At 39.1% G+C, this 12,119-nt stretch overlaps 1 protein-coding gene across 1 annotated transcript in view; it reads left to right on the top strand.

Annotated features, from left to right (window-relative positions):
* The window catches only part of ESF1 (ESF1 nucleolar pre-rRNA processing protein), a 32,577-nt gene extending 24,511 nt beyond the window's left edge, over positions 1–8,066 (top strand). Inside the window, exons 11-13 of the mRNA XM_088525992.1 lie at positions 5,382–5,438; positions 6,323–6,469; positions 7,041–8,066. Coding sequence (XP_088382118.1) covers positions 5,382–5,438; positions 6,323–6,469; positions 7,041–7,364 — 528 coding nt within the window. The 3' untranslated portion in view covers positions 7,365–8,066. The remainder of the gene's footprint in view (positions 1–5,381; positions 5,439–6,322; positions 6,470–7,040) is intronic.
* Positions 8,067–12,119: the final 4,053 nt, after the last annotated feature.

The following is a 12,119-nucleotide window of genomic DNA, read 5'->3' on the forward strand; positions in this document are numbered from 1 at the left end:
ATTTATTTTCCCAAGTATAACGGTGTACATTCAAGTTCCATTTTAAAAGAATTCCCTTGGTTGAATTTGAAACCAGCTAGCTGAGGCTTATATCCTGATTCTTCGTATTAGGAGAAAGTAAATAATTCAGGACTTATTTATGTTGTAATGAGCTTATCTCTATGTCCAAATATTCTTAAGTATAGAACAGTAAGGATGAATCCCTTTCATATTTTAAAGAACTTATCACAATTTAAGGTGTTATGCAATGCAGTGGGTATTTTTTTGCCTCGCTTCCTAGCTAGTAGGCAAGTTGTGTATAGGATACTTTGGAGACCATTGGGAAGATGACATTTTGTCGACTGCTTATTTTTGTTAATGTCAAAAATATGTAGGTACTCTTGTAGCAATGTTTGATGTTTCAATGCTGTGTGCAAAATCTCTTAGAAAAAAAAGCGTTTTCTTGCATTACATGGAAGTTCGTTGAGCCATGACGGGGCTCAGCACAGAACGATCCTATCTGCAGCCTAATTTTTCTTCCCATAATATGGGGAGTGGAGTTTCAGTGTGCACAGAGCCCTGCCATACGTGGGGGTGGTAGAGCAGGCGTAGAGGTTATGCAAGGGAAACTTGTTTGCAGGATTGCTGATGTCCTCCTGAGGAGGAGGAGAAAAGCAGAGCGCGGGGCGCCCTGGCGCAGCTCTAAAGGGAGCGCGCCGGGGCTGGCCGTGAGCCACCTGACATTTCAGCGATGGTTACGCAGCACAACTTTGGCTTTCACCCGCTTCACCCAGAACAACCTCTGCCTCGTGGCTGGGGTTGCTTTTAAGTGCATTAGCTTATCCAGTGGGGGAAGAGGAGTTATGCTGTTCTTTGAACTAGGCTGTAGCTCTGCCAGCTTTGTATCTAAGGTACACGCGGTAATAACTTGAATGACCATAATTCTTCATAAGCCTTCAACAAGTTCCCTGTAAGATTGAGATTTCCCCCATAAGATGCCTGTCAAATGATCGTAGGTTATTCGGAACCCACGTGTGACAGGACATATTTGCCGGCTCAGGTGGACCAGAACAGCAGCTGTGAGGACACCCAAGTGCCGTTAGGGCTTTGGCATGGGGATATTTGCTTCCAGGCTAGACTGGGTCCGTGAGAGTTGGTTCTTGACAAGCTGTGGCGATTGGAGCGCAGCTGCGTTGTGAGGAGGTGTTAGACAAGCAGCCTGCTCGAGCAGCAGCGGCATGAGAGAAAAACCTGAAGTCATGAGAAGTCTCCTCGAGCGGGTGTGTGCCAGAGAGCAGTTTCTGAAGCAGGTGGTGCCTCCTGTGAGGTGGGGCGCTGCTCTCGGGAGAGGCAGAGAGCGCCAGCTCCTCATGCCCACAGAGAGCCCCCGGAGAGGGCACACTCGTGCCACTACTTTCTTTGGACAGGCTTTCATGGGAGCACAATCCCTAAGCGTTTTCTGAGTAGTGCCATGGATTGAAATGTAAACCGCTGTACGTATACAAGTCTTTAGGCTGTATTTAAGCAGCTTGATCCCAGTTCAGAATTTTCAGGAAAGAATAGCTTTGCCCCTCTTGTTTATATTAACATATATAACTTTTTTTTTTTTTAAAAAAAAAAAAAGCTGTAAATCTGTAACTTGGCTTGGCAAGTTTCAGTCTTAGTGTGTACTCCCTTGGGGCCTCTTAAAGAAGCTCTGTGCAATACAGAATGACTACCTTTTAACTTAAACAGTTGGGAGACTAATAGCAGAGCAGTGCAATTGCCTGTTAAAATGATAGCAGCCTCCTGCTTTTGGGAATTGGTGAATAGCTTTAGAATAGCTACACCTATTAAACGTGGTTTCAGTTAATTCTGCTTTGAAGCAAAGGAATATATTTTCGTACAGACATAAATATTTACTAGTACAAGAGAAGAATATACTTCGTTTAATACTAGTTCGTATTTGAAGCAAGCTACAGCCAAATAATGTATCTTATTGCTAACGGCTGTGTTATTTGAAGAGCTCAGAAGGACTTCCAATAAAGAGACTTTTGGTAACGCACTCTGCTATTAACAAGATGTAAAAAGCTTTGGTACAAAGGAAGCTTGCAAACCAAACCGAAATCCCTGAGACGCTGAAAAGAAAAATTCAATTTTGTGGTGATTGTACACCACTATGCAGGAACAATGTTCTCTCTGCAGCTGTCCCATCTTTCAGTTTTGTGTTTTGTAATGGAATTAATAGAGAGATTTTAATGCCAGCTTGAAATCTGATTACCTTGGACACTTTAAGTAATTTACTCATATTATCTCCCTACAGAATAAAGAATGTGCTGAATTTTTGTTAGTAGAGGAGTTTGTCATGAATTTTCTACCAAATGGGAAAAGAGCTTGTAGCAATCAAAAGTGAATTGACTTTTTGCTAGCCAAAAACATTCTTAAGTTTTCCATGGATGGATATATTTTAGATATCTGACTTATTCTTTCAGGACTCATTTTTTGGCATCTGAAGATGAAAGTATTGGTTACATGTCAGCTGAAGTTTATGGAAAAAAAATAATAGAAACAAGGCAAAAGAGAATGTGCTTTTTTTTGTGAGAGCCATAGGAAATGGAAGGAAATTGGAATTTCATTGCATGCTATAAATATTCTGGATTTTATCATGGTTGGATAACAATTAATGATTTCTGGGCAAAGTGATTAAGAGTAATTTTATGCTTTTGTGTAGCATGGTTTTCAGCCTCTATGATTAAACTGTAAGTGCATTCTGCATAGATGAGCTGTAACTGAGTTTTAAACCAAATTAGAAAATAAATGTAAGAGCCACCGCTTAAATTCAGCAGGCTTCAATTACAAGTCATGCCTTTTTCTTAATATTTTAAAACGGCTTTGAGGATTTTTTTTCTAAATGTCTTTATAATTCTCCAAAGAAAATACATTTCTTCACAAAGATTTTTTTTTTCTGTCCTGCTACTGTTATTACAAATTCCATAAGCTGCAATGCCATTTAGATGCTTTCTCATGATCTAATCTCCTGTAGGTGTAAAAACTAGTAACTTTTTAATGCTGGAAGGTATCAGTATGACTACTGATGGAGACAAAAGGGACTAACAGCAGAACTGGGTTATTGTGTGGAAATTCTAAAGGTCGTGGTTAGCTGCAGGACGGATCCATTTCACAAGGCTTTTGGGGCTGTTTTCAATCCTCTGGATAAGGTAGGTGGGAGATCCTGTGAGAGCAGAGTTTGGACGTGGGCCATTCTGCATGTGAACTCTCAAAACGATGATTAGTCTTTAGCTGCTAGCACCGGGAGGTTGTCCATGTGCAAAATGAGCGGTTAAACAAAATTGCAGAGCTGAGAAAGGGCTAAGCAGCTTTTTAGGGAGCTCGGAGCAGAGATTGGAAGCCATTCTCGCTGCTTGGTGGCAGCTCTTGCTTCTCCACAGCACTGAGGAGAAGCATCAGCTACGGCAGGGCCAGGCCACACCTGGTTAAAAGGTGGAAGCGGGTTAGGTGCTAGGTAAATACTGCGGCTTTGGCATCAGTTTGAGGAGAGCTCTTACTATGGGTTTTACACTCTGTGTGAAAGGAGGGGGGAAAAAAACACATCTTCAGAGTATATATATGGGGAGAGGGAGGGAAGGGGTAAGAATATGTTAAAAAGCAAGAGAAAATGATGCATTTGTCAGTTCTGAATAAAATGCTTGTCAGTAGGATGGAAAAAGGTTTTAGTGTAAAGAGTGATTTCGGCCCCCAAGCTGTTAGTTGCGTAAGGAGCTAGAATAAGAAAGGTTTGCTTGTTTTCATAGAAAATAACTTAGTTTGGTGCTGACCCCTGATTCACTTGCATTTGAAGCAAAACAAGTCCTGCCTTTTAAAGATTAGCTGTCTTCTTTGATTCTACACTTAATGAGAAAAGTGGGAAGACGACTTTCGGACCATCTTTTGAAAGAAGGGAGAAGAGTTTGAGTCACCTTCTAGAATCATTCCCTACTTCACATCCTCATGCCCTGTTTCTTTTTTTTACGAGTTTACCCAATTCCAATAAGGTTGAAAAGGCTTCAAATTTGTCTTACGTAAATTTGTTTTTCCCTTCTATACGTTTAATTAACATCATGTAAGTTAGATAAATGATTATTTTTGACCTTAATTTTTACTTCATGTTTCCTGAAAGCACTAAATTAACAATGTAGTACTTGAGCTGATGCCATTATCCATCTGGATAGCTTTCTTTTAGTGGCAGTGGTTTCTTTGTTCTAGTCTAGAAATCCATTTGAAGGTTGGAATCTGTTTAGGAATAGTCAAGAGAATAGTCAGGGGAGGAAAAAATGTTCTTTAAAAATGTGTCCTAATCCAGAGTATACATAGTGATATAACTTGACATTTTTGGGGGCATATTTGTATTTCTAGTCTTAAGTACAAATCTGGCTTAATAAAATGAAGCCAAATATCTTCCTTAAGAATACCCTCAGTGGACCATAATGAATTGCCTGGGAATGTAATTCCAGCTGCAGAGGTCGGGGTGTGTGGTTCAGGTCAGGAAACTTTCTGCCTTCTCTGTTCCTTCTTGATCTAGGTCTTGATTCGATTGCAAAGGATTTGATTGCAAAGGATGTGTAAGTGGGGCTGTTTTCATTAAAAATTATGACTTCTGTTTTATGCTGTTACTATTCATTACTCTTGTCTAATCCAGTACCTTTAGATAAAGTGTCTTCTAAGAATGAAAGCAAGCCTTATTAGAAGAATATTCATGCCAAACAGTCAACTACATTTTAATTCCCCTAATTCAGTTCTTGCTTGGCTAACGGCACAATATGGTCTTTTAATCTTGTGTATTGATTTAAAAAACAGTTTTGGTCTCTATTTTACTTTTTAACTGAGGTACTGTGTCATTCAGCTGGCAGATTTCTGTTCTTGATACAAAAGAGAGTTGCAGATTTTCTTTTTGTTCCCCTAAAACATTTATCACATTGCCAATTTTGTACTAAAGCTTAGAGTAGAGCAAGTGAACTGTCTGAAGACTGCAGACACTTTAGTTGCATTTATGAATGTATAAACCAATTTTTCTTTAAAGTAGCTTGGGATTAAAGTCAGTCTTGCCTGTACTGACATGATACTTCTGTCTACTGCTTTATGAAAAACACAGTAAAACTTTTTTTTGTCCCTGTTTGCTTTTGTTGACCCCTTTCTGCTATTTGAGCACTGCTGCCTCCTTAAATGGAGAGCAAATATTCAGTGACTCTTTATTGTCTAGCTAGTTTTTATTTATTTACTTTTATTTTTTCTCTACATCTGACATTCAAATACTGCCTGCAAGAAAATAAGATGGACCCTGAGGTCCTGTTCATACATAAATTATGCTCTCCTGTGTTAGCTTGAAATAAATGTGTATCCTGTCTTTATACTCAGATTTAAAGAAGAAGGGAAAATCAGCTGAAAGTGCTCCAGAAGATGAAACGGAAGTTGAAAACCAGGAGGTAAAATGTTTTAAAATGATAAGATGAATATGCTGAATTGTCCTAATTCTGCAAATTCTTATGTATTTATGTGGAACTAATGAATTTCATAGGATATTTATGAACAGCAGTAGAATAGAATTGGGCACTTCTGCTAGTGAGAGAGTGAGAGGTTTTGGAACAAATTACCCAAGAAGACTTGACTGTGCCTTGATGTTTTAGGACTTGAACAAGATAACTTTCTAGAAGAGTTATTCTCCAGCTCAAGAGAGTTAGTTAACAGTGAAATGTAAGGGCATGGTGACCATAATGACTAGAGGACCAAATAGTCCTCTAGCTTTAAAACTATACCAGTATATTTGCATGTTAGGGCAGTGCGAAACATTTACCTGTAATGTCAGCACAGCATGAAGTATTTGTACATTAGAAAATGGTACTGTACACTTCTAGTTTTGAAGATTTAATTGTTCCAATTATTGTATATTTGCTTTCCATTCTTTTCCAGAACAAATTAAATAAATACATTAAGTTTAATTTTCATTTTGCAGTGTGCATATTGCCACAAAATTATATACATTCATTATTTTCAAGTTGGGGACATACAGTTATCAGGCTAGATTATTGGTATATGCTACATATTTAAATGTGTATGTTTGCATTAATTTATATTTAGTAAGAGGGGAGATCAACAATTGTGTTTAATATTATACCTCAATTTTAAATGAATGTTGTTGCGGATGAACAATTAAGCACTCAGTGGTTAGGAAAGGCCTCAAATAAGACTGCCTTGACAACCCTGTTTCAAGTCATTTATATGCCTGTGTAGTCATATAGACATTCTTGACATTGTTACAGTATCTTTTTTCATGAAAAAAAAACTTATGGACTCTCTTCCGTTGTAACAGGCTGAAATGGCCCTACTTATGATGGATGATGAGGATGACGGCAGAAAACATTTTAATTACAAAAAGATTGTCGAACAACAGAATTTGAGCAAGAAGAAAAAGAAACTCTTAATGAAAAAGAAAGAATTGCTAGAAGATGACTTCCAGGTAATGGTGGACTCCTGATTGAGATTTACCATGATTTTTTGTTAGTATCCTCTTTTTAGGAAATAACTGGTGGTTCCCTATGATTCTCCTCCCTTAATTGAGCTGAAGGACAAGAACCTTTGAATCTGCCGTTTTAGGGGGTTAGAGGCTGTTTTCAGAGGAAAGAAATATTCTGATAACAAGGTTGGAAGGGGTGGTGGCAGAGTTGAATTGTGACAAGATAATATTTATGCAAGTCCTTAAGCAACTCACTGCCCAAAATAGTCATTGGTACCTTTGTTCTGATCGGGATCCACTGCTGCTTCCCTGCTGGCCTGTTTTCCTCCAACAACAAAACCTTTCCTTCATTTGCCAGTTGAGGCATACACAAGATTTGTACAAATATTTACTTCTTGCCGCCATTCATGAGATTTTGTGGCTGGAACTATTTCAGTAAGGATGAATAATTTTATGAACTTCTGTCCCTTAATCAGCTCTGCTTCTGCGGATTACAGTCGTGTGTCATATTGCATTCAAAAGCTTTACTGTCATGGGTAAAGGTTACCTAAAATATGGTTCTCTCTGTCTCCAGGTAAATGTTGCTGATACAAGATTCCAAGCCATGTTTACTTCCCCACTATTTAATTTGGATCCTTCAGATCCAAACTTCAAGAAGACAAAAGCAGTAGAAAAGATCTTGGAAGAGAAAGCTCGCCGAAGAGACCAGAAGCAGCAAGGTCTTGAGGAGGCAAGTGAAGGACAGGAGAACAAGAGGGCAAAGAAGGGAGAATTGGAAACGGCAAAGATAGAGAAAAAGGAAAAGAAATCCATAGATCCTGCCTTATCCATGCTAATAAAATCTGTCAAAAATAAAACTGAACAATTTCAGGCAAGGAAAAAGCAGAAAGTGAAATAACTGAACTTTTATTTTTATTCTGACTTAAGTTTAGTCTGTGCTCTTCCTACTGGCAACATCTACTGAAACTGTTACAGTATGCTCCGAGTCCTGTACACCAAAGTTGTCCTGAAATTAAGTCACTTCATTCTTGTGTCGAGTTTTGAAATGACTGATGATAACCTTTTCCTTGTGTCCCAACAAATGCCTTTTCTACTGTAATTTAAAACTACACCTGGAACTCATAGATATAAAATTAATGTTTTCAGAGCTGTTTAGTTTATTTCATGCTGTCACTCAAAGATACTGGAAGTGTTGAAGATGACTACAAAAAATCATCATGCTTATGGTTGTATTTAGAAGAAGAAATACTACTGCAGAGATTTAGCTTGGACTAATTTTTAGAGAAAATGTTTTCAAATATTTTTAATTCTGCAGGAATCTGTAAACATCTCTCATGAAGGTACTGATACAACTAAAAATAAAAATTGGAGAAATTTTTATACAAGTTTCTGCATCTTTTTAGAAGATTGTATATACTCCATTCCATTATTTTTCTTTAAATGGAGTTCTGGATCTGGATCAGGGTAGAACTAGGTAATGGAAGAAGGTGCAATTTAGAAGAGTTTCATTAATAGATACCTGAAATAAATGGTTAAAATTGGCCTGAAGTAGTTGGGGCGCTTATTTTCTTCTGAACCTAAATAAAATTATGCCTATGGTGATTTTTGTCTTTTACTAATGTTGCATTCCCATTATACAAAGTCACTCAGTAGCGCTAGCATTAAAAAGATTTCAAAAGCAGATCTAGATGGGAAAGTTTTAGAAGCAGTACAGCCCTGTTAGTGTCTCTGATGAAGGCACTGACAGTGCAGGGAAATTAAATACAGACATGTAGAAAATTATCTTTCTTCCCTAGAATGTGGAAATTAATATCTGAGCAGATAACTTCTAAACATGGCTGTACAGTGGTCAATGATGTTAGGATATTCAGACAGATGTAAATCTACAAAAAAAGGAGAGAGGAAAGAAAGATCCTTTGAGAGACAATCTTCCGCCAAGGGAAGCATCCCTGTGCATCTATCGAATAAGAGCCAGCGGATACAACATGAGGAAATGTAAGTTACACATACAAGAGTGATATACCTGTGCATCTGCTATGGGCAGGGAAAGAGGAGACAAACTTACTTCATAACTGAAAAAATAACATTCATTTTAGAAGTTTTTGAAGAAAAGGTAAGTAGTTCTTTTTGATGCAGTTGTGTCAGGTTGGCACATGAGAGAACATGACGTGATTTCCATGCACGAAGTAAAATGTCAGTAAGCTGAAAATGTAATATTTTTGTGTGCTGGCTATTTGTACAGGTTTTCTAAGTATGATTCATTGTATGGCTAATACCTTGTACAGATACGAAATGCACAGAGGACAGTAGCTTGAATTTAATAAGATCGACAGACTGGAAGCACTGGTGATTGAAGGGCATGTATTTATGTGTATGTATTAAGTGTGTGGAAAATTGGACAGCCTAGTACAAAACTGAACTGGAATATAAATCAGATAAAAGATTCTTTAAGCCCAGTTTCTGGCTATCAGTCCAGTGGCCTGTAATGGAAGATAAAAAATAGTGCATTTACAGTGTTATTCCCCAGGATATCATTCTATCCTCCAGTAAGTCAATGCTCAAAGTTTCCTGTGCCTGTCTTGGCATCTTTGTGTTTATTAGGCCTCAATGGACAAACTCAAAGAAAAAAAATCTGTTGTTTTTTTGAAGCCCTGTAAACTTTTGGGATCCACAGTATTCTTTGGCAATGAGTTCCACAGATAAACCATACATCGTGGGAAGAACATTTTGGTTTTGAACCTGCCGTATCCTAATAAATTTGTGAACAGCTGCTTGCTTGTGTTGCTTAAGATTTGATGGATTTCTGTCTTTGCCTCTCTCCAGCTGTTCCTTTTGAAGGCTCCATGGAAGGAATCCTGAGTGTAAAGCAGGCTGGGATCATGGTATGCTCACCGGCACCATTTCCCTGAACTGTTCCCGTGTTCAAGCATGGGGCTGCTCAGACGGTCCTGTCGGGTGGCACCCCGATGTGATCTGGCATCTTTCTTGCCTTCGTAAGGAAAATCCTGCGTCTCTCCTGTGAATCCTGTCGGCTTCTCCTACCACGATGTGTCCTGTCCAGCACTTTCTCTTGGTGCGGCCTGCGCAGTTAGCGCAGCCCCAGGGCCTGCTCAGCCTGCCTGCAGCCCTAACAGGCTGCGCAATGCTGGGGAAAACAGGTTCACTAATGGTGCTTCACATAAGGTGCTTAAAAAGCTATCCAAAACTTGCTTTCATTCAAAACCCTGTTTTTTTGTCCTTACACGTTCATCCCAAGATAAAAGTAAATTGGGTAAAGCTATGATAAATATCAATTTAAACATGTATAAGACTGCTGGCATTTTCCCTAACCTTTTTAAGCTATTCAATATGGAAAGCAAATTTATAATCAACTTTATAAGGCTGAAGCAAGCTTTGTTAGCTTTGAATTGAAATGAATTGCTAAAGCCAAAACTTAAGACCTTAATGGTGCACTGAATTGCAAAATTTAATACAAAAAAAAAGTTTGTGTATGTAACTTTCTAAATTTATAAAGGCCAACCGAGGGTGTTCTGTTCTTGTGCTCGGACATTGGCATTTCACTTGTGCAGAGAGTCCCCTGAAGCTGTGCAGATCCTCAGTGAAACAAAACATTCATCCAGTGGCACCATTTCTGTTTACTGGAATTTTACCAATTTTTTAAAAATATGTTTAAAATCTAAGTATTTCAAAAGCAGGAACTATGCTTATAGAAATTCCTTTCAATTGGAACTGAATTGGTTATTCTTGCTGATCTAGACAACCATAGGGTGGTTTTAACCATCTGTTCCTTTTAAGTATAAAAATGGCATCTTTGAAAGGTGACATTACTTTTCCTTATTATTGACATGTAACCAGTGAAAGTGGTAGCAATTGGCTAAAACATCACATTAAAAAAATAGGACCGTTAAAAATGAGACACAACTAATTTTTCTAGCAAGTTAATGTAGTTCTAGTGAAAAGTTGTTTGTCTCCAAGTTGGCAGCCACTAGAGGTTTTGCTAGAGTGTAAGCCAGGCATTTAAAGATCTAGTATTACAAGTGGAAATCACAAGAGGGTTTGATTTATTTAATAACAGAAAAAGATCAGACAACCAGAGCTGAAGAGCCACGTATGTTTTCTATTATTCTTTCCTTCTAAAAATTAAATGCATTATTTCCAATTAATAACAGTTGGCAATTTTCATCCAAAAACAACATGAAGTTACGCCGGCACATTTTTTAGCAAGCGCTGCTGAAGAAAAGCACCCAACCAAAATACTGCAGTTTCTTAAGGTCTTGGCAATCTGTGCTATTATGTATTTTCAACTATAGGATTAAGTAGGCTCTTTTGCACTTGTCTTCAGTCATGAGTTGCATACCTGAAACTGGTTTTGTAGCTGTGGCAGTTAGGAAGAGCAACAAAAGCAGGATGCTGCTGTTGCATTGCTCTAAAAAAAGGTGACAGATCTGTTGCCTAGTGTACTTTTTCTGTGCTTGACATACAGTGTTACAAATAGGAATATTTCTGTAGGGGCCCTGAATCCAACTGAAATTGAATGTCACTTAAGGTCATTATTACTCTATATCCTCCTCACCACCAGCACATGAGTAATGCAAACTCAGCGCTGTTCCAGCTCATTTTCAGCCGTCTGAGACTATGCCAGCTTTGAACAACTTTGTTTCTAGGAGCTATGGAGTGCACTGGCAAATCTTACTCTTGTCCTGTCCTTGAAGTGAGGCAGGAGCCAAAGGCTGGCAAATGCTTTTGGACTGTGTTCCGTGCACTCCTTGGCACTACACAAATTTCATGGCTTGACACTGAAATTCTGCCCAATACACGTACACCTTTCTCGTGTTTCTGGGGCAAAGGAAAAGAGGGAAGAAAGGTAAGATGGTTGAGGCTGATAATGACTTTTGACAGCATGTGTTGAAGATCGTCAAAGACCGTAACTCTTAGCTACATGAGGAACATCGTCCATTGCAATCTGCAGGGTGTGTGGCTGAATCGCTGCTCAAATGTGTTGGCAGTATTTCCATGGAAAATATAAGCCCTAACAGAAGCGGTTACCAAAAGGACTAAGAATAGCAAACTGTTTCAGAAGGGTAGTGTCTTCTAGAGGTGGTTATAGTTAAAATCATGCACGGAGAATCCTCTGCTGTAGAGTACAGACCCCCAAACAAGCTTCCTACCTTCCTCCTTTCCCCCTTAATGCTAGGGCCATCAAAGAGGGAACAGGTGCCTGGCTGACCTTAGAACTGGGCTTAGAACCTGGCCTGAACCTTAGAACTTGGGCTTGCACTGGGCTTGGGCAGGGATGGGAGCACAGCCTGAGCAACCGAGCCTGCTCCTTGACCACTTCTGCAGCAGGGAGCACAGGGCAGCCCCAGCAGGCAGCCAACCCGGGAAGTGGCACAGTGCCTAATGCTGCATCTGCTCCTCCCCTAGAATTGCTGGGAAGGACATCCTGACAGCCAGGGATGAGGAAAAAAAAAGAGTAATTCCCTCAAACAACAACCCCCCCCACACACCTCTTTTTTTCCTCCCAACGAGTACTAGTTGTCAAAGAGAAGCTTCAAAAAGTGGTGGGTTGATAAGAAGTATTTCTCTGGTGAATTTGAGAGCTCTGTATGAGGAAACTAAATGAAAATGCCTAGGAAACAAAACCATGTGAAAA

The sequence above is a fragment of the Tinamus guttatus genome, unplaced genomic scaffold (assembly GCF_059628265.1).
Source record: "Tinamus guttatus ecotype Peru unplaced genomic scaffold, ASM5962826v1 Tinamus_guttatus_pri_ptg000241l, whole genome shotgun sequence".
In the NCBI taxonomy this organism is placed as follows: domain Eukaryota; kingdom Metazoa; phylum Chordata; class Aves; order Tinamiformes; family Tinamidae; genus Tinamus; species Tinamus guttatus.